General features: G+C 36.2%; 1 protein-coding gene across 1 annotated transcript in view; it reads left to right on the top strand.

Moving 5' to 3' along the window:
- oca2 (oculocutaneous albinism II) overlaps positions 1 to 16,461 on the top strand; it is a 100,774-nt gene extending 84,313 nt beyond the window's left edge. Inside the window, exons 23-24 of the mRNA XM_084128008.1 lie at positions 1,703 to 1,796; positions 15,082 to 16,461. Coding sequence (XP_083984134.1) covers positions 1,703 to 1,796; positions 15,082 to 15,169 — 182 coding nt within the window. The 3' untranslated portion in view covers positions 15,170 to 16,461. The remainder of the gene's footprint in view (positions 1 to 1,702; positions 1,797 to 15,081) is intronic.
- Positions 16,462 to 24,029: the final 7,568 nt, after the last annotated feature.

The following is a 24,029-nucleotide window of genomic DNA, read 5'->3' as shown; positions in this document are numbered from 1 at the left end:
TTTACTTCCTTTTTATTCACATATTCATATATTTTTAAACAATTACTTTATTTGTGAAAAATACTGTAATAGGATTGCAGATTCAAGAAGTTGCCATCTAAAGTATAAGCATGTTTATTTTAAAGATTTGTTTTCTAATTTACTTAAAATGTATAAAATATTGATTAAAATAAATATGAAGTATATAATAAAAATATCGGCTTTATATCGGCCATCCTGCTCTCTAAAATATCGGCATCGGACATCAAAAAAACAATATCGGTCGACCACTAATAATTTCATTTGAATTGCAAGCCACCTTCTCTAAGCAAAGAAGTAATTACTTTGCCCTAACTTTTTCTGTGAGATATACCTTACTATTTTATGCTAGTAATTAATACTTTCAAATCAGAGAACAGGTCTTATTTTATTGCATCGTGTTATCCCTAATAAGCTGTAGTTTTTCAATTCCACTTGCTTTCAAAGCACAAGAGAGCTTAATAGATTGCTCTATATTTACAAATGTCGTATGCTTACAAGGCCATCTGAAAATGCCTCATTGCCTGTTTGTCTCTAAGGACACGGAGAGAGATGTGGCAGACCTACAGTCTAACCACATGAGATGTGTTAGCTCTAGTATCGATCCATGGAATGCAAGGCAGGCTTCTGGTTTTGTTGTCGCATGGACACCTTTTAAAATGTGAACATTTCATATTAAGACCATTCTTCTACAAGGCCAAAAAACACACTTTAAGAAATATGTCATTTAGGAAATGACAGATTTATGGCTGTAAACTGCATTTAGAAACTTCAACCCCTATAAGACATTTAGGAATTCAACTGAAAACGTGTTGGCAATACTTTTTGTGAAGGAATCAAGAGCCTTCATATTAACCTACATTTTTTGTTGTCCTTTTTATTGTCTTACATTATGTTGTAATTTGTGTAAAATATACATTTAAATAATTAATTACCATGCAATTATGATTGTTTCAAACTCTGCTTAGATGATCAAAGTTAACTAAATATATATATATTTATATAATGGACTTTCTTCACTTCAAAGACAAAAAAGAAAAGGCATTTGAATGATAAAGGAATGTAAATTACTTCAGTCTAAAACAGAAGCTTCCCATATGCTAAAGGCACATCACACTGGCAGTTTCATCCCAGTTTTGCAAGTCTTATGAGATTGAGGTGTGGGATTAAATGTCTGTGAATCTCCCCCATACTGCAACTGATGAAGGCACCTGGATCAGAGGCAGAATGATAAATTGAAGAACACGTCTAGACACTCCAGAGTAAAATCTTTTAGACATGCTATTGATGAATTGACGACCTCTGTCCTTCATCAGGAAACTAGTATGCCTGTGATTTGAGTTGGGACAGAAGTCCCTCTTTGTGCCATGCATTACCAAAGGAAGCACTACAAAAGAAACCCTTGCTTAATCACCTCTGCAATTTAGCACTAGAGGTCATTTCAGTGCTGATACTCTAACAGGAGTGATTGCACAGTGGAGAACTTTAAATTGCAATCAGCATAACAAAATCTGCTGTGCACATTGGCACCAAATCAATTCTAATATTCATTTATAAAGAACCATGTTTGTGCAGTGCTGTGTTTGTAGAGGACATGTAGTGCTATTTAAACATTTACAAATTCTCAGGATGTCTGAGTTATCCAAGATAGTCATTCTTTTTTTTCCTTCTCTTTCTATGAAAGGAAATGGGACACTGATTGGAGCATCTGCTAATGTAGTGTGTGCTGGGATTGCTGAGCAGCATGGCTATGGATTTTCCTTCATGGAGTTCTTCAGGTATTTATATTGAGCACAAATGTATTCGTCCACAGGTTTTATTAAAAATAAAGAGTCTTTTGTGCCCAACTGTGGTAGGAAATTGATCTCAAATTCTGCACACATTTTCTGTTGTTTTTAGTGTCTTTTAAAGAGACAAGTCATGCCATTATTTTCATAAATTTTTTAATGCCAGTCTATTCGTTCTGTATAGTCAATTTCACATGACTCTAGGATTGGTTGCTTGACATTTTGGTCAGGTAGGCTGTTTCTGTTTAAGTGGGCAGTTCTTAGCCAGAATAAGCTTCAATGAGCACCCGACTCTTACAGTAATGAAAAATGTTTCCCTCTTTGTCAAAACTAGCATTGCTAACAGATTGCTAAAATTACCCAAGCATGCTCTAGTGCAAGAGTCAATCCCCAAGCTTTATATCCAGATGTTTATAGCCTTTCATGTACTCTCACTCTTCAGGGAAAGCTGTTGGCCAGTGGTAGCTTAAGTGACACTTAGGAGGTCTGTTTCAGGGCAAACTCTGACACACTGTTTACAAGCATCTGCTTCTGGTTATGTTCTCCCTTCTCTAGTCTTCACATTATAAAATACACCATTTAAAAGTGGAGCAATATCAAAATCACAAAGAGAACAACAGAACCGTCAGTTACAATCAAAATGGCACCCAACACAAGCTCCTCATTTATGTAAATGTTATGTCGTGTAAATGCTTTAGTCTGACTGAAATCATACTGTCGGACTAACAGGACTGAGATAATGGAATTTGTAGTTGTCCAGCATGTATATATTTTTATCACATTATAGCTTGCTCTGAAAAACACAGGCGACTATTTGATCCTTTAAATTTTTGATTAGCTGTTGTGCCTTGTATACGTGGACAGAGAGATGAAGACTGTAGCTCGTATATGCAAAAATCTGATCTGATTATATGTAAATGTACTTATTGGTTACTCTACTTTGTTTACTTATTGTCGCTACCAGTGTTGACTAAGTATGCAACTAGAGTTAAAAAAGAGAAGCACAACATACAAACTTTCTTGTAAGTCCTCTGTATTAATATAATTTGTTGTTGTGAACACATTTGTCTTTACATGTTTAGTGTAAAATCAATGTAAATGGAGCATGTTCGCCATGTTCCAAAAATATCCTTAAGTGCGCCTCTCTTTTTAAGAAGTGACAGATCTAGTTTTAGAGAGACTCTTAAGACAGCTTGATTTCAAGCACTCTCTAGCATATCAACAAATACATCTGAATGTGGAAAAGGAGCCGCTCGCTGATTACCTCTTGGTGAGAGGCTTGCGAAGATATTCACACTCTCTTTTGATTCGGTTCTCCCTGCTTGTTACCACCTGCTCGATGGAAGTGCTTTCCATGCTCATGCAGATGCATACAGATATCTGGCTTTCTCCCAGTTGGTGGGGTGTTGGTGGTCAATGGTGAAAAAGAGGAACTTGAATGCACATCTGATTGGACTGTGAAATGATCCCGGTGGGAGACAGTGGGGTCTTTCAATCGCAGTATATAGAATCTGAAAAGGAAATTTAGACATGCCTAGCACAGAGCCAGACATGAAGGCACTTCACACTTTCACTGATACCTTTGGGACTTTGTGTCTTTGGATTTACTTACATGCTACTTACAGTTTGCTTTGAAATGTGCTCAACCCCCTATACTTTATATGGAGGCTTATTTATTCTCCATTAATTTCTAATTATTTTTTTATTTTATTTTTTATTTTATTTAATGCTGTCATTTGCCAATAATGTATTTTGTTTTGTTGTTTAAATGTCTTTTAAATTATCATGTGGTGGCTTTTCTTAGCAAATATTAGTTGCGATTAATTCTGTTAATTAATTGGCATATTATATTTTTATTAGATTATTATGTCATTACAAATATTGTAATGTTAATAATATGTACATATTATATATTGTTTCAATATTTGATGGTAACACTTTACAATAAGTTTAAATTTGTGTGTATGTGTATAACAGATATATAAATATAAATAAATAAAACATATACATACAAATATTAAAATGTGTGTGTATATATATATATATATATATATATATATATATATATATATATATATATATATATATATATAATGCGTTATGTAAAACATATAATATTATATATATATAAATATAATTAACATTTTAACATAACATTAACAATCCATCTTCATTTTCAAGTAGTCTATTTTGTGGTTCTTTTTCTTGTCTGTCTGAGTGGCCATGGCACTTTTAAACCCTGAAACAGGAGAAATCAATGGCATTAGACAGAGCCCAAGCTCACAGCTCAACACAGGGAAGGAACGGGAGCTCAGTCTAAACTGCACATCAGACGGGGAGATAAGGTAGATCAGTTCAAGCTAATCTTGCAGTGAATCCATTCCGTCCTAGTGTTAGAAAGAACCCCAGATTCTGCCTCGCTCTACACTTTTTGAATAGCTGCTACTTGCTTCTGATTCTGCTTCAGTAATGAAGCACCCCCGCTAAGCCAAAGACCTGTTCGCTGCGTTCACTCATGAGATTCTCTCCTTCCTTGTTCTAGGGCTCATAGCACTGTCCAGAGGCAGGTAGAGCAGCTGGGTGACTCCGGGTTGAGCCAAATAGGGATGGGCTGGTGGCAGCGGGGTGGGTGAGGGAGGAGGGAATCGCCTTTGGGATCTTATTTTTTTGGCAGTGCTAGGAAAACAAACAGGGCGGCAGCAGATGTTTGAGTAATTGCTCATTCATCAATAACCTCCCTCCTGCCTGATTCTCACAGAGAATCCAAGTCATCCTTATCAACTGCTGCATATCATCTGAACCACTTTTATACCACTTTAGGTACAGTCCCAGAAGTAGAAAAATTGCGATATAATCCTGGAATTTTCGCTTGTTGCATTTTGGGGCTTCATTTGAATGCCCTGTAATGGTTAGAACTTTGTGATGAATGGGTAAGTCCTCAGCTCAGCCGGTAATTGGCTGATTGGTCGGTTGCTATGGGGATGAAGAGGGGACTGATACTTTCTCTGGTGCTCTGGTTAGAAACTAGTGATAGAGCACCACTGATCGCAAAGCAGCCGACGTTCCTCTACAGTGTTTCTCTCCTGATTTGTAAACTAATATTTACGCCACACTTTTTTGTTTTAATTTTAGCTTAAGCTTCAATCTTTTTAGCTAATGTACTACCAAATTATTATTTTTTTGTCCCTCCTGTTTACATTCTCATTAGACATGACTGGTATCCGATATCTGTGTTTACATTAATCCCCACCCAAAATGATTTTGTTGGTGATCTCTTTACTGTATGACATGGTTGACCCTAGGGTTTTGAGTGGCCGTGCTATTAAAATTATTTATATAATTCACGTCGGGTGGTACCATGATTATTTGCCACTGCCAACACAGATAAGTTAAAAGCGGATATGGATGTTTGCAGTGTAAAATCTGATTGAGCGGATATAGACCAGCAGATCTATGGTTCATTAGATCTAGAACTCTGAAGTAAAATTGTGCGGTAAGATTATATTTGGATTAATTCAAATTAATTAACGAGAGTGTGAATTACCTGTGTCTGTACAGCATCTCTGTGTAATAGTGAAGCTATGAAAAAAACAGCAAAGTTATCACCTCGTTGCTGAAAATGTTTATGTAGCTTTCAGTAGCAACACTGTTTTATTTATAAAATTCACGGGGCAGAGACTGAAAACTTGTTTCTATGCTCCTGAATGTTTCGGTGTGTGTGCAATTTCTACTGCATACATACATGTAGATCAGTGCGTTTTTAAACAGCGTGTTCAATTTAAAAAAAAATGTAATAAAAAAAATGCTAGTAGGTTAGACAGCTCACTGACTACATTGTAAAAAGTGATAATAATTTTAAGGCAACCGGGTTCCTCCCTTTTTTTAAGTAAATTAACTTCATGTGTATTTGAAAAAAATAAGTTATCTTCACATAACTTAATTTCTTTTTTAAATTATGCATGAAGTTTATTTACTTTACTCAGAATTTTAAGGCACCTGGTTTCCTCGCTTTTTTTAAGTTAAGTCAACTGATCACTTTTTACAGTGTATACAGAATATTTACAATTTACCCATGTTATTACAATAGTCAAGTCAAGTCACATTTATATAGCGTTTTTTACAATACAGATTGTTTCAAAGCAGCTTTACAGAGGTAACAGGAAAATAATGCAAACAAGTTTGTTTCCAGAAGAAAATAGCATCACAGTCCAGCTTAAGTAAGTTCAGTGATGTTTCATTTTTGTTTTAAGAAAGTTATTAATTTAGTTAATTTATATATATATATATATATATATATATATATATATATATATATATATATATATATATATAGCCACTCTGGAGTAAACCGTGATGTCATCGTCCAGCTCAGTCAGTTCTTGTATAATAGTGTCAATGCAGGCACTATTATGATCTTTTTTTTTTTTTTACTTTTCTATGCAAGTATAAAAGTGTCCACACTGCATTCCCTACTGTTCTCTGACAATGACATTAATTTAATCTAAACTTTCTACTTGCTCCAAAAGTCTTGGTCTGATCTCTGTATTTGTAAGTGACAAAGTCTTTCACTGGATGAATCCTGATTTTATTAAACCTTGCATCACTCTCTTTTCCTGTCAGTCTCCTGCCCTTTTCCACTCACCCTAGCCTATCCCAATAGAGGTGATATTGGCTTGTGATGACTCGCTTTGCTTTGCAGCCTTGTCCCTCTGACCTCCATATATACTTTTTCTTAGAAAACCATCATTGACCGTGTTTGGCATGAGGAGGGTAGTCAGAATGACCAAGGCTTTGGGGACCTGCTCTTAAATGAAGCATGTTTATCACACCAGGGCAAGTTGCCTATATTGAGCACTTTTTTTCTCTTTCCAACATCCATCTCCATGTGGTATTTTCCATCTCTGGCCAAGCCCTCTGAGTGAACTGCTGAATTAATGAAGTGACATACGGAGACATATTCTGACCAGCTATAAAACTTTAATGATGCAGAGCTTGTAATTCCATGTTATATGCAGTTATCCAACATTATTGATAGGCTGTAAGTCTGCCACCTTAACACACAATTGTGACCTGAGCAGCTCTCAAGAGAAGAACCTGGTGGAATATATAAGAATAAATAAGAATAAATAGAGAAATTAACCATAACAGTTTGATTGCGAACATATTTTGTATTTGCTTGCCTTTTAGGTCAGCAAGAGACATTAATGAGAATAAGTAGTTAGAGACTCTACTGCATTTCTTTTTGCTTTACACTGATGAAAAGACATTAGTGAAAATTGTAAGAAGCTGCTCTCGTGTAGAGACCAATCTAACATAGTTAAATTGACTAGCACACTAGTAACTAGTAACTATATATTTTGTAAATATTTTAATATTATTTCATTTCATACCTCAACACCTTGAGAGCCTAAGTCTCTGTGTGTGTGCATAAATTATATTATTTTATATTATATTATTTTGGTGGTGCTAGTGCTGAAAAATTACACACTTTAGCTTTAATATTTTTTTTATTATGTTATCCCTTCCTAGTTTTCCTTACTTTTATTCTCTTGTGCTTATCCATACACAGTACTCTGAAATGGTAGTTTCAATGAAAGGAAAACTTAGTTTCAGTAATGCATGCATTTTATACAAGATATATATTTGCATCTGTATGTGTGTGAATGTGGTGTAGATTAAGATGGGTATAAATATAAATGTATGCATTTGCATACAAATGCATCAGCATTTTCATTAATGCTGCTGAATTAATTAAACTGAGTCTATTGCAAAACACTTCCAGCAAAGAATCCATGAATACCATCGACTTTCTTCAGGGCAGATAAACAGTCGGTGTAACTAAAAACAACAGAGACAATACTGGCTAATTTAAGGGCCTCATTCTGTTGTTTCTAATAGACGAAGCCTCGCTTTCCTCTTCTGCAGATCTCCCACATCATGCGACGTAATTAGCATTCCCATTTTCAACCGCTGTGTCTTGATACCCTCGTGTCACACACAAAACCATAACCTGTGCTTGGAGACTGCAGGGTTTGTAATTTGCATTTGGCACTGATTCACTTACTTACCCTGTATGGTAAATCAGGAACAATGAATTCTGCATGGACCACCACAGACATCCTTTCCTCAAGATGTAATAGCTGTACAAAAGAGAAAATAATAGAGCAAATCTTTTTCACAGGCTCAGTCAGGCACCTTCTGCTACCTTCTGGCTTTAAGACAATATCGAATGTACTTTATAACAATAAAACAGTTTGTTTCATTGTTGTATAGCATATTGTTTAAGGAAACATTTCTAGGTCTAGTGCAGGGCAGGTTGGGACAGAGAAGAAAACAGAGAGCAGACACATTCAAACATGGATGTGACTTCTACTCTAAACAGTTTGAATTGAGTTTTTTCTTTTGGTGCTTTGCTTAATCTATCAATCCAAAGAGTTGCAAAAGTGCTGAGATAAAGTTGTTAAGCTGTATTGTCCTTCAAAAACAAGTTTTAAACAAAAGTGATAAAGATAAGCTGGAGATATTCTGTCACGGAATGGATAATTGGAGCGAGGACTCAAGTGCAGGAAAAAGATGTTTATTAAGTAGATGTAACAAAAACCAAAACTACAAACAAAACTCCCCATGGGGGAAAATGAGACAGGTCTCCAGTGGGACAGGAACACAAGGGAACATGGACAACGAACCAGCACAGGACTGCAAACACAGGGAGACTAAATAGGAAGGAAACAAAAGAGGGTAACGAACAAAGCAGGTGGGGAAGATTAATCAATTATCAGGTAACGAGATGGGAGGGGCTAGATAATTGACAGGAGAGCACATGGCACAAGGAATACAAGACAAGCCATGTGCTCACAATAAACCAAACTAAACATAAACACAAGACAAACTGGGAATGCCAGAGCTCTGTCACCAACCCAAGATGTAACCCAAACAGAAGTGACAGAACTCTGACATATTCAAGAAAAAAGTTGTCATAAAAAAGTTTTCTTGAATGATTTTCTTTAGTTTTCAATGCATTGAAGTGTTCTTTAGAACTACTGTACATAGATTTTGATTTTACTGGTGGCACAAATGCTAAATCAAAGCATGGTTTATGCATGCAGAATTCCCTTAGAATTTGTAGAAAAATAAAATATGGATTACACATTATATGTATGTTAGCTCTGAAGCCATCTATATGTGCTAGTGTATGCTTAAACATTGACAAAAATCACTTTTAGCAGATACGCATTTAAAATGTATAGTCTTTCTTTTCCAGGAATGTGAATCAAATATTGATGGCTCATGGTGTGCCACATATTTTAGCCCAATCCAGTGCTCTCTATGAGACTGAGCCTCCTGTGACCAACCAGCATGTACTGTAGCAAATCATAGTTCATGGATGTGAGTTAACTACATTTTTCTTCCTCTTTTTTAAAAACTCAGCTTATCAAGTGATTTCATGGGACCCTTAAGGACTCCCTTCTTTCTTTCTTTCTTTCTTTCTTTCTTTCTTTCTTTCTTTCTTTCTTTCTTTCTTTCACAATTTGATTTTCCTTTTTTTTAGATAGTGTGCTTGATAAAGCTGTGTGGTAAATCTAGACGTACAAGCCAATGGCACATTGCATATGATCATAACTCAAGAGATAGTGTAAAAAGTGTAACAGAAAGACAAGGTTTCACTTGTTCTTCATACTTCATACCAAAAGATTGCATAATAGACCTTATTCAGAGCAGCGCCATATGAAAGCGAGGCTGTGAGGGAAAGACTGTATAAAGCTCCTAGATCACTTATAATTTTCCATAGCTTATATTGTCAGAAGTTTTTGTCTGCTGAAATTTCTAGTACAACCCATTGAAGAGATGCATGTCTATCCCTCGCAGCCTCGCATTTTAAAAAATGAATTAGGTCTGTTAGGCTACTTACTCGGACTGCTTTGATTTTATAGAAAGATTAAATTTCACTTAGATTGTACTGAGATTATCAAAGTCATTCAACTGTTTCTGGGTCCATTTCTAATGCTGTGCTTAGAGATTATAATTGTACAGTTGGCCTGTAAGTGTTGAGAACTGGGCCACTTAAATGTTTCTTTTTCAGAGTACATGCACTTTAACCACTTTTTTAAACCTTTATGCAATAGCTTTCTGCTTTTTGCTATATCTTTGATTTCTGCCCATTCAGACCTTCTATGATCAAAGTTTCATGCTATTACCGTGCTGCAATAAGACCCCCTCTCCATGTCAAATTTTACCCCTTTCCCATTTGTTTGAAGCGCTGTAAAAGTCTAGGCCACATAGGAATGCTTGTTAGAAATCGGACTACGTGCTAATGGATTTCCTCTTTAACATTCATTTAGAACAAAGAGAAAAGGCTTTTAAAAGTTTATTCTGATCCTGATGTTGCAGTCACTGGTCCATTAAGGTTCTGTACTTCTAAAGGCTGTCAACCTCAAGCCTCGTGCAATATTGTGTGTGTGTTTGAAGGCAAGTCTTGGCAAATGATTAGAAGCCCATTATTGCAGATAGGGAGGACCTAGATTGGAGCTATTTATAGCTCCTGCTTTAGTCACATTGGTAGCATGATGGATGCTGTCAGGCTTCTGTAATTAAGGGAGGGAATTTAAGTGGCACACCTGGGTATACAGGTTTACAGCACGGCAAAGAAAGATCTGCGTTTGAGTCTGTGTGTGAGAGAGATTCAGGCTTTCAGAAGAACACACATCCATTTGTGTACTCCATACATTAAATTAGTTTAGATAGAAATCTTAATGGAGAACATGGAATTATCATTTAACTGCATTTTGATTGTTGCTCGGTTTCTTTATTAATTTAAAATGAGAACAGTGAATGGTGTGTAAGTTTTATTTTGTTTGATATTTGGAATTCAGTTTTTTTGTTTGCACAATTTTTCAATACCACTCCAAATCAAATATGCTATTGAACATACTCCTTTATTTAATATATATTGAGATTGATCAGATTGATCCAGATTGATCTAATGGACCTAATGAGAAACATTGTTCTATTTCTTTTTTGTAGTGAGTGGAATTGCTCATTGCTTGTTCGCCTAATTTTTACACCCTTTTTTTTACACCACTCTTTTGTAAACATACCCAAGAAATGTGTCCATTTGGTGCCCGAAAACAGCTTAATTAGGGCTTCTTAATATTGATACGACTTGTAAACAAATTGTTTAGAAATTCAACCTACTTGCCAATTTTGATATGTAGTTTTGCACATCCATATTTTCCATTCCCAGTCTGTCTCTTTCCCCCATCTGTTGGTGTGAATATACTTGTATTTCTGTGCTTGTACAGAGGAGAGAAGCATCATAAGTGTGTGCAACCATGGGCAATCATGGCCTATTGTACAAACAAACCCAGAGCTTGGATCACATTGTTATTCCCAGCACCATGCCAAGCCACTTTGGCCTTCAAAATCCATCATGTGCCCCCTAATACTGGCATATAATATAATGGTGGATGTCCAAATGACAAACCATCTGGTGTGTCCCTATTGAAAAGTACTGAATGATGACAACGATGGCATTTATAATAATGTCTGAAATATCAGACCTAATCAACACTGACCTTAATTTCCACTCAGTACTGTGTCTTTGTGTGACTTTGAGAAAGTAATTTCCTTCACTAGTTTAAAAAAAAAAGCTTTCTACTTTTTTTTTTTGCTCCAGTTATAACAAAAAAAGCCCATTCTGATGTTTTTTGAGCCACATGAGATGGGTTTTCACAGTCGTAAGGAAATGTTGTGTACATCAGCAATCTTGTAGTGAGAGTGGGTGAGATTGTGGCAGATAGCTGTTCTGATCTCATCACATGTTTGAAATATCAAGGGTTTTTAATACAAAATGTGCCACATAGTCGATGGCCTTGAGAAAGGAAGGCTGGACAAAATGGATAAAAGAATCATCTGTTTTTCCCTCAACCCATTTTTTTGTCCTTAGCTCATGCATATAGATGTTGTAGTTCAGAGGTAAAAATCTGAGCTTATAATTCAAATGTTTTAGGTTTAAAGACCATTTGCATGCTGTGGATTAACTGTTAGACATTTTACATGGTTGAAATATCTGTGTAATTGTAAAATGGACTTATACAAATAGATTCACTATAGGATTCACAAGCAGTTTTATGTTTTTAAAGCTATTCATATGCAAGTCCTTTTTTAATGTTTTAAGCTTTCAATACATCCATTTTGTAAGTTTCTGTAAATATAAAAAATATGTGTATGTATGTGTACATGTTACATATTACCACAAATTCTTATTAGATCAGGCCATGCATTCAGATGGTCTTATTTGCCTGTTGCGCCTCAACTTGTTTTTTGAGCATCCCACCATGAGGGTTCCAATTTTGAGACACCTCAAAGCTTTTTGTTATGTAAGGTGTTGTTATGGTAAAATATCTAAGTTTGTAATTGAAAAGTAGATTTGAACCCAAGGAACAATTAATGAGTTACCTTGTTATCAATGAGCAAGGTATTTAAACTATGGTTACTGTGATTGTCCCTGTAGTAAGAAAAAAAAGAAAAAGAAAAAAAAGATTAATGTCACTTTAGAGAAAAGATCTGCTAAATGAATCAATGTGAATGTCATGCACTGAAGTCATTGTTGTCTTCTACATGGTCATAATGGACTGTATCACCTTTAGTCACATTACTTTTCCTTTTATTAGGCTGTTAAAGATGAGGGGGAAAAACATGAATTTTATTTTAGGAAGCTTTATGTAGTACTTAGTGCCATTTAACGTGCTATTTATTTTATTCAGACAGTTTAACAAACCACATGTGGAGCTGCTTTTCAGGTTGTACAACTCACAACCTTGATACTCGGTGTTTCGGTGCACATCGATTTGTCCACTTGACTACTTATGAATCAGGCACCTGGCTGCTTCATTCACATCACTCAAATTGTGCATTAGCCACCTGACCTGCCCTCACAACCCGAGGCACGTGCACCTGCTTTGATGTATGGCACACAAATGCTGTATACAGCTAATACACACCTGTTCCTTGTGCAATCCAGCATTTAGCATCCCCACTTGCCTTCTGGATACTGAACACCTGGCGTGTTTTCTGGACCAGCTGTGATCTTAGCAATACTTGACCTTAAATGTGTGCTTTCAAATAATCTAATCTAATTTTAGAGAATGTTAGAAATAGATGAAATAAAGAACAGGAGGCACTGGAGGACGCTTAGTTCATTTCCAATGCGATTGTGTTACCTTCATGTTTCATTTTCTTTCTAGATTTGTATGCTTTAACAGCCTCTTTCTCTGTTGATTCTTTCACCGATTCATTATTTTGATTCCTAATTTTACACTTTTTTTTTGCGTTAAGGAGACAAACTAAAATTGCATTTAAGTTATACATTTTATCAGTTTGTGACATCTTTGAGATTGACTATACTGTTTGAGCCTAAGGAACACCTCAACTTAGCACATTTGTTTTTGACAAGAGTTGTTTGAGATTGTGATTTGGAACATTATGAGAAACCCTGTTTCTCCTTCTCTGACCCGTTTATGTATTCTTTCGCTCTTTTTATCATCCATTTGCTTTCCATCTTCCTCCCTCTCTTTTCCTCTCAATCAGTGCCCACTTGCTCTTCTTAGCTTGTTGATTTCTCTATGCCCCAAATGTTCTGTATTTACCCATGCACTCAGTCAGTATCCACTGGGCTGCTGAAGGTATGCACTCGGGCTAAATGGATGTCCAGAGCTTTCATCCTCACAAGTGCTTCGTCATCTCAGCAGCTTTTTCACTCATTTATTCATTCCAGAATCCCTTTCTATGGGACTTTTATTCAGCAACAAGACCTGGCGCTTTTATGAACTATCAGTGAAGTAAACAGAACAGAAATTATTAAAATTGCATGTGGATTTTTAGTGTTCTGTGAAAAGAGTCTGAGCAGACTCAGATCAGAAGGCTGTTGAGCAAAAACAAGACACAGATTTGCTACTTAAAGGTGCAGTGTGTAATTTCTGCTTTTTTGGTTACACCAAGCACACAGGTTTCCTAAATACTCTACTATAAAGTAAACAAAAGTCGGCACACTGCCACTGCTGCTTCCAAAAATCAATTTATTAAAATGTGCAACGTTTCGACCCAAAGGTCTTCGTCAGGCAAACAAGATGTCTGACGACAACGTTCTGGTCGAAACGTTGGTACGTTTCCTGTCATTATTGGAGTCTACCAGCCATGAACATTATGAACTTTGTTATATGGAACAAGGGCTATAGATGTTTTAAAATTCTCCTTTTTTGTTCCACAGAACAATTTATATTGGTCTCGATTATTTGATAAAGGGAGGGTTGGGTGCAGATTTTTTTTTTAAAACAGATTCTATAGTTCTTGCTATGTTTGCTGTGTGCTATTTTCCCTGTATAACCTGTCCACTTCCTTTTTTAATCTGTTGATTTCTTTTGTACTGACTTACTCAACTGAGTGTCCATGTGCAATTCTTAGTTCTGCTGAAAATAAGTGAGGTTGGACAGCATGCAGTATAATCCTCATGGACAGAAGAGACGCAGCATGTTGAACTGAGGGTCAGAAGGGCACTGATGCATGCCGATCGAGTGTGGAGATTAGGCCAGTGTCCAGTTGTAATTACAATGGTAATTCCACTCTCCAGATGGATGCTTTTACAAGCGAGTACATCAAGGACGGTCCACATGTCTCTGAGAGTTGACGGCTTTGCAGAGGCTGAGGAAAGCAGCTTACGTTAAATGGGGGGACTGGTATCATCAGTCTATTGCGTCTCCAGCCTTTGACTTCACCGTTAATGCCTGGAGATCATACTTTAATGCTGTTGTCCCCTGCTTTTGACTCTGCCATAATGTTTAAAGACTCACACTTTAATACCACTTTGATGAAGCGGGTAACGTGCCTGCCATGCTCCTCTGCGGGAGAGCATCGAGACCCCTGCTGTTCAGAATCGAATTCCACACACACACAAACAGGCATAAACAAATGCACTGCAGAAGAGGAAATAATGTGGAACTGCTCAGAGATCGTCATTTGATAGAAAGAGGAACAAAGATGGAGTGGGTATGAAACATAAGAAGATGCCAGGTTATGTTGAAGGAAGAGCCTTTATTGGGACACAAGAATATCTATGGTCTTTCATAAAGAAAAATACAGATTCTTGTCCCAAATGCCTCATACTGATTTTTTTCAGTGTGGCAGTGTGGGATTTTCAGACTTTCTAAGGTTAAATTTTACTTGGTAGGAACTTTCATGTAGGAACTCAGAATATGAATTCTCACTGTGCTTTATTTCACAGGCTGGGCTTCCCCATGATGCTGATGACTTGCACAATAGGCATGTGCTACCTGCTCGCAACTCACATCGGACTTGGCTGGAACACATAAACTTTCCCTCTACATGGGGAGCCAGAAAGACTTTTGGTGTGTCTTCAGGTTTGTGTTTGTGTAGATGCAAATTCTTGTCTGTTCTTCTTGGATGGATCCATGAAGGCTTACACATTGAGACATTATTCATCCTGAGAGACTAAGCTTTACATGCAAGAGAGGTACCGACAAGATAAACCATGGGAACATCTGATTATCTGCTGTATTCTTACAGGTGTATCACACTGCTATGGTGGTACTGTTATCAAATCAAAATCAAGACCAATCACAGTCTGCAATTAATTAGATATGATCTAATTCACAAAACTGGTCAGCACTTATTCATCTTATTTGTGACCTCAAAGTACAGATATAATATATGTTATAACTTAATTGCAAAGGTTTTACTGACAAAAGTTTAATTTTCACAAAATATTGTTGGGTAGCATTTTCTATGACGTGGTATTCATAATGCCTTGCAATGCACCTTATAATCAGTTTTTGTGTTGTAAATAATTGTAACCACAGTTATAATACATTATAATGCTTACTCTACCTATTAATTGTTGTACCTTTAACCAAAATACATTAAACACTGATCAAAAATAACAATGAGAGTTAAGGCACTTTAAACGTAAAAATACAACTATTAATTGTGGTTACAGTTATTTACAGTATAAATGTGAATACCTTTATAAAACTGAAGACCTCTATAATGCATTATGGATACAGGACACATAGAAAGTGTTACTGTAATGGGTGTTCCCAGGCCTTTTCTGTTCAGTCAGTTTGTTTGCAACAGCAAAAAAATCTCGCATTTGATTGCATAGAGAGTTTCTGTAATCAGTGATACATTAGATGGCCTATGTTTTAATCAGCGCACAACATTTTTTAATTTGGACATTTCAACAACTAATTAATCATTTCTATCACAGTCCACTACAGAACTACCAGCTATATGACGAATTAAATGTGTAAGTACTTAAAGTAAATTAATGGCAAGATACCATTTCCCCCCCATGATCTCTATATTAAGCCCAGACATGTTTTTAAGCAGCTTAAAAAATGCCACCATATAAAATAGGACCTTCTATTAACCCTCTGAAACCCTCTATTAAAGTATTAATTTATGTGTGAATAAATAATAATCTGTAAATTGTAACTGCACATGAATGTTTGATTTTTAACTAATCATACCATATTGCCCATTATGAACACTTGCTGAAAACCTGTAAAGATGATCAGTTGGTTGCTTGTCTATGTTCTGACTGGGACTAACAACCATTGTACAGTAAAAAGAACCATCAAACCTTCACTTGAGAATTTGATCCAGTGCCTTTTTAAAAATTTTTAATTTTTTATTTCATGCACCAGCTACACCAGCTATATTCAAATGTCGAAACATATCAGACAAAACACCTGTGTGTACTAAGATTCTTTGTTCCCAGCATCTCAGTCATGCATCTCAGAACAGCATTCAGTTTAAAAGGGGAAAATACATTAAGATTAATAAACATAAGAAATGTTATGTTTATATATATATATATATATATATATTTATCTACAGGAAAACTTGGAATTTTGGGATATGCAGTGTATCTGTATGGCAAGTGGATCAGTAATTGTAATTTGCCTGGTTGTTTGTTTATCACATGTCTTGAATGGGCATTATCAGTGAGTGAAGTTGAGCACACATTTCTACCACAAGAAAAATACATGTTTTGGACATAAATAGTAGAAATTATGACATTCTAAGGCCTTGGCCACACTACGTTTTGTTTGAAAACGCAAGCTCCATTTTGGCCTTGAATGTTTATACTGCTATTGCCTGATATGTGCTATTTACTTTTACACTGTGATACAGAAGTCAAAATTGACAAATGACATAAAAGTCTTAGTTGATATCGATATAAAAGTCAATGATGACACTGACAATTATGAGATGAAATATCGTAATTATGCCAACAACAAAAAAAAAACCTTTATCTTATAATTTAGATTTACCAAAGCATGATTTATTTTTTCTTATGAAGTAGAAATGGGCTTCCATACAGAAGAAAACAAGCAGACAAAGAAACTGAGAAGATTGTAAGTATCATCAAATGGAAATCAAACCTACAATGAACCTTCTAAACATCTAAAATATCTTTCCAATTATGTTGAGCAATCTGTATGGGTGACAAATAAATCTGGACATTGTTTACCAAAAATAAAAGTTTGGAGTAATACACATTGATTTTTTTTTTTTCTTGTATTGTTTTACACCTCCCTTGACTGGTTCTACCAAAAAACAACAACAACAAAAAAAACACTGGTCTTGAGCATATACAGTAAGCACAGCTCTACTGTCTGTAGATGTCTATATGTATGTACATGGCTGTGGATTCTTGTGTAGTGTGTGTGTGTGTGTGTGTGTGTGTGTAGCCTTGGGAAAGAGAGAATGTTAAAAGGTAAGTCAGTTCTCCTATGAGTTAGTCTCAGAATAATGCACACTGGTCTAGACAGATGCGCATATGGCAAGATAACACTTCTGCCGTGGCAACGGGATATGGGATATGAAGTGTATCTGTATGGCAAGTGGATCAGTAATTGTAATTTGCCTGGTTGTTTGTTTATCACATGTCTTGAATGGGCATTATCAGTGAGTGAAGTTGAGCACACATATCTCCACACTAGTACATGGAATAGCTGGAATGCTGGAGGTGGAGGATATGAAATTGGCAAAGAGGTGCTGATTATCCAGCAGCCATGAAATGTCACAGGCAACACTGGGCAATGGAGCAGTCACTCAGAAACCAGAGCTCATTCCCTTGTTTCCATAAATGCCTAAACAATTTCATATGTCAAAGATATTTTTTGGGAAGTTGTTATGTCTTTAATTCATGAGAGGCAGTGAAATGTTACAACTTTTGCAAAAGTATGATTTTGACCTGATTTAATTATTATTTTGGCAGTCTAAAATCTTCAAATACTTTTGATGCCTCTCAAATTAACTCAGCTCAACATTTTTAATATTTTCAAGGAAAAGCACAGAGCTATTACATTTTTTTTTGCTAAATGTTTAAGCCACCACCCTATGCAACATTTTCTTTTCAGAAAGGGGCAATTCCGCGCAAAAATGTCACATCCATAACGCCAACTAAATACAATGGCATTGTGTTGGCGTTATGGATGTGACAGTTTTGCGTGGAATTGCCCAAAGACAAAAGCATTTCTACCACAAGAAAAATACCTGCTTTGGACATAAATAGTCGAAATTATGACATTCTAAGGCCTTGGCCACACTACGTTTTGTTTGAAAACGCATATTTTTCTCTCCATTTTGGCCTTGAATGTTTACACTGCTATTGCCTGATATGTGCTATTCACTTTTACACTGTTGCTAAAATATGTTACTTTGCAAACTCTTCATATCACAGCCTTACAAAGATGACAGAAAGTTCACTCACATTTGCTGTCCTGCGGCAATACATGAGAGCAGTTGCTTTTTAGACCAAACATAATGGTGACTGAGTGCAACCTGGACGCGTCAGTGAATGGTGACATATTTTGCTAAATAAAATGTCTGTTCTATATATAATCTCATTGAGCTTTTATGAGGTTTTAATCATGCGCAGTAAGGTGAATTTAGTGTTTTCCGACGTTTCAGTGTGGATGAGAAAGTTTATCATGGAAAGCGCTTGCAAACGATAGTGTGGACAATGGAGTGTTTTGAAATGAAAACGCCATTTTCAAATGTATCCTGTATTAATGTAGACGTAGCCTAAGCCAAAATATGACAAAGAAGTCAAAATTGACATATGACGTAAAAGTCATACACAGAATATGACACAGAAGTCAAAATTGACCAATGACATAAAAAAGTCTTAGTTGATATCGATATAAAAGTCAATGATGACACTGACAATTATGAGATGAAGTATCGTAATTATGCCAACAACAAGAAAAATTACCCACAATTATGACTTTATCTTATAATTTTGATTTACCAAAGCATGATTTATTTTTTCTTATGAGGTAGAAATGGGTAAACCCTACATTATGGGGACAAAATGTAAGGACATAAGGATGGCAATATCTGAAATCCTTGTTCGTGTGGGGACATTTTTTGGTCCCCATGAGGAAAACGGCTTATAAATCATACTAAGTGATTTTTTTGAAAATGTAAAATTGCAGAAAGTTTTCTGTAATGGGTAGGTTTAGGGATAGGGTTAGTGTAAGGGAATAGAATATACAGTTTGTACAGTATAAAAATCATTATGTCTATGGAAAGTCCCCATAAAACATGAAAACACAACAAGTGTGTGTGTGTGTGTGTGTGTGTGTGGCCTTGGGAAAGAGAGAATGTTAAAAGGTAAGTCAGTTCTCCTATGAGTCAGTCTCAGAATAATGCACACTGGTCTAGACAGATGCGCATATGGCAAGATAACACTTCTGCCGTGGCAACATCTGCTGAGCATCTTCATCTCCTGAAAATCCACTGTATGTTTCAGACTCAGAGCATTAGCATACTGACATGAGTTACTTCACTGTGTCAGTATTACAGTGTTAGTATCTCTGTGACATAAGATGCAAAATAAGACTTAAAAGAGACAAATTTTGACCAATATTAACAGGGAAAATTTTGAACTGTCCATTCAAAACATTTTCCATCAAACCTATAAATGATCTTTTTCAAATGTTAAACGGTTCCCTTTTACATAGCAACGCTAAAAAATGTGCAATTCATTTCTTGATCCTTTGAATTTAGAATCTCTGTCTGCAACATTTGTCAGCTGGTTCCATTAGTTTCCAGCTTATTGTTCCCTTGACTTTCTATCAAATAAGGTAATGCAGAGATTTAGGGTAATGGCTGCAGAGAATAGCTTTTAACATGGGGTGTTACGTTCCTGAAATGTTCCAGGGTCTGATTAGAAATGTGTGTTAAATGGTGTATTGCAGAATTTGATGGAAAGGGAGTTTTTTGAAAGAATTTGTTTAAAATGTCTTTTTAGCTATTCAGATGATGCTGCTGATCATTTTTGTTTCTTTGTTTGATTCGATCAATCTGTCTGAATGTCTGAATGACCCCCCCCCCCCCCCCAACCTCATTGTATTAAGCTATAACAAAACAACCATCTTTAGCATGTCCTTTGTGATATAACCTTTAGAAAGTGTATGGAAACTGACTGCCATATATTGCAATGTTATCAAATTTGTATTTGCAAATTGCACTTGCTTTACCAGCTGAGGAAATTCAATCAGTTCAAGTTCAGTTCTAGTTAGCGATCAAGTCTGTCCTGTAAATTCAGTTTCTTTTGTCTGGCAAATTAGACAAAAATAAGCTACAATGGAGGGTCAAGATTGTTACCAGGATTATTGGTAATATATAATGTGGTAGACTGGTTTCACCAGTGCCCGCTTCTTTTTTTTAAAGGGCTCTTAAAATCGCAAAATGGACAGAGATATTTTTTTCCTGTCACTTTCTTTCACGTCACAACTCAGGATTGTCACTAATGGAGGGCTTGGGACTGTGTGTGGATTTGTTCTTGTGGATGTCATTTCCCTCCAGTTGCAGAGTGAATATATTTACATGGCATTTACGACTCAAAACGTTCTGTGGCATGAGCAAAGATGGCAGATTTCAAGTCCATACTGGTACTCCGCCGGTTAAATAACTTTCATTGGCATGAGTGGCTTGTCAATGTATTATACAACCTCTTTTATGTGCAAATATGCAAATTACTATATTTTTATTCTGCTTTTAGAATTAGTTTTATATACCTATAAAATAAAGCAATATATATTTCTGTACAAATATTTGTTCATATTATTATGTAATTCTATCTAGCTGTTGTATTTCTGTGATTACTAAAAGTCAATTTATACACTCTTTTATGATACAAACTCTTTTTATTTCTGATCATGTGATCATGTTGAATTACTCCTTTCTTTCTCTTTTCATACTGAAATTAAATAGAACTGCATCTCCATGTTTCACAAATGTTTTCATCAGTATAGCAAACAAAAAAAGAACTTTTACAGTGCTTTGATTCAGAGTAAAGCCAGTAAAGGCCACCGTTTGAATTGTGTTGTGGTTTTCCCATCATGCCACGTCAGTCCTTTGGGAATCTCACAATTGGTGCAGTGCCCTTAAAGTATTGTGTTTTCCGTTTTATTTCACAGAAAAATTACATTGTTTCTTTCTTATTTCAAGTGAAAATCACATCTCTGAGGCAGTGAGGTTGTCAGGAAATTGCATTATCGAAGGCTTAAACAGGCTTTTGGGTGGTGGCAACAAAGCACGTGAAGATACAATTTCATTATAGCTAAACTGATGAAATTTTGTCCCTCATTCAGTGTGCCCCCTCTGAGTTTTTTTCTTCCAGGTTAGCCTTTCAAGGCTTAATATGCAATGTAAATGCCATTTAAAGAGCTGGATCTGCACCTCAGCTGCCAGCAGTGATTAACGTTAGTTAGCACTGAATGAGTCATTATTGTGGTGCTACATCACCCACTATCTAATCTACGTGCTTTACGCTTGTTTGAGGGCTGATCCCTAAGGGAGGGAAGAATTTGGATATTTTCCAACCTCATATTCCTGTAGTTTTAGTTCTAGTCTGTGAATCACTCTCAAGTCTTGTGTGTGAGAACATAACTGAAAGTTTTGTCTGAGCTTGTCGAATGTCATTCATTTTCGTAAGTATCTAAACCCTTTGACACCATCTATATTTTGGAATAGATACTCTCCATACTCACTGATTGGCAGAGAAGCTTGTACAGTAGATCTAAATTCAGTTGATTTACTTCAAACCTATGAGTCCAGAGTATTCCAAACATAAAATGAGTGCTAAATGTTATATTCAGGCAGGTTCATTCTACCTAGTCCAGAAGTGCCTGCAAGTACACAATATGAAATCTTTGTGCAAGACGACAGGACTTTTGGAACCAATCATCTGAGCCAAAAAGGCAGTGTGACATCGCTGAAGGAAAATTATGACACTGATTGACTGATGGCAGAACACAGAGTCCCAAACAATTCACAATTCACTATCCGGGCCATGAAAGGCTGTATATAATACGAAGAAAAATATATATACCATATAATATTTCAAATAAATGCTGTTCTTTTGGACATTTTTTATTAATCAAAGATTCCTAGGGAAAGTGTTTCAGGGTTTCCACAAAGATATTAAGTTTTTTTTTACTTTATTTGTACTTATTTTGAGTAGACCAGAACCAGAGACTAAATGCATCATTCATTTCGAGTAAACTCTCTGTTGAATCGATCTTGGTCTATATTTACGCATTGCCAAATCACAGAGGCTAAAGAGAGCATGCTGGGTAATGAATGATGCTGTTTGGAAGCATATAGAAGGATTCATAAACATACAGTATCATAATTTGCATATGAATATAGCATTTGACTAATCTGTAATCTCCTTTATGCATGATGTTGAATAGGAAAAATACCCGGTAAGCTGTGTAGGAGGCTTCGCCTGACATGGCGGTTTTACAATGTGAATTAAACTGTTATTCTTTTGTTCTACCAAGACAGATACTGTAATTGTCCTTTCAGCTCTCTGACCGAGTTTCCTCTCTCCCTGATTGTAGTCTGTGTCTAATTTCCATTGCCCTTCTCTCCCCAATACTACTGCATGCCGAGTCCCGTATTAATTAGAATGGGATTAAATGGGTTATGTCGACTGTAATTAAGAAGTTGGGTTTAGAGCTTAGGGGAGACTCGGTGGAAGGTTTCTGAATAATCGAACCTTGGCCTGTAGAAGCGCAAAGTAATAAGACACAAGATGAGATCAGTGTTGGCGCTGTCAGTCAGCAACCTCTGTGTGTTTCCAGGGATGACCTTTGAAATTCATTCCAAAAACAGCATATGTTTCCAGAGCTCATTCTAAACCAAACAATCGCAAAAAAGACCAGGCTAACATTCTAACAAGGTAAGAGAGAATACAGAATACAGAAAGACTACACACTCAAGGTTATGCAAGGAATAATTCACGACGGTCCGTTCCGAGGTAGTAATACAGCCACGACGAGAAGCAGAATGGCCATTACACCTCGGGCATGCATTGTTTTCTATTCGTCAGGTTTTTGTCCTTAAAACGCTCTTGTGTAAAGGACTAATTTCTTACGCATCTCATCCCATGCCTCCGTTGCTAATTCCAAAACATCATTTCAGAGCTAGTAACGGAGGCTTGAGCCATTGATAGCAGACTATCAATTATCAGATCAGTTATTAATGCAGTTATTAGAGTGAGAAAGAGAGAGAGAATCAGCGTGTGTGAATTACCTGAGTCTGCATCTCTGAACAATGTTCGGCAGCAGCGTCTCTACTAATAGAAAAACTGTAAGTTTATCTGCTTCAAGAACAGCGCCGTTATTACCTCACTAATGAGAAATGTCATGTAGCTTTTATTTTGCTAAACTATTTTACTGATAAAATCGTCAGAGCAGCGCTGACAACACGTTTCTGTGCGAGTGTGTGTCCGTACTGTGTGTGTGAGCATTTGAGTGGGAGAGAGAGCGGGAGAAAGAGGGTATGTGCTTTCCATAATAAAATGTAATTATGTGGCAAAAACATGGGAATAGTTTGTCCTTTTTATCCTGTTGTTTACTATATTTATTTGTTTGATCAGTGTTGTTGTGGGTTTGGGATTTTTTGCTGTTGTAGCCTTTAAGGACCTTTGAAATAACTGAAATCATTTGGCGAAGTGATATGGAACTGTAATGTGGTCAAGACCTGCGGTCGTCAACCAATCAGATTCAAGCATTCAACAGTCCTGTAGTATAATATTATATAAAATGTCTCATATCATTTTTGCTTGCATTAGACCTTTATTATTAATTAAATTATTTTATTCTATTTCTTAAAATTATTTTATGT

The sequence above is a fragment of the Abramis brama genome (assembly GCF_963993115.1).
Source record: "Abramis brama genome assembly, chromosome: 11".
Lineage (NCBI taxonomy): Eukaryota > Metazoa > Chordata > Actinopteri > Cypriniformes > Leuciscidae > Abramis > Abramis brama.
The sequence above is the reverse complement of the archived record's forward strand: the minus strand, read 5'-3'. Positions and strand labels throughout refer to the sequence as shown.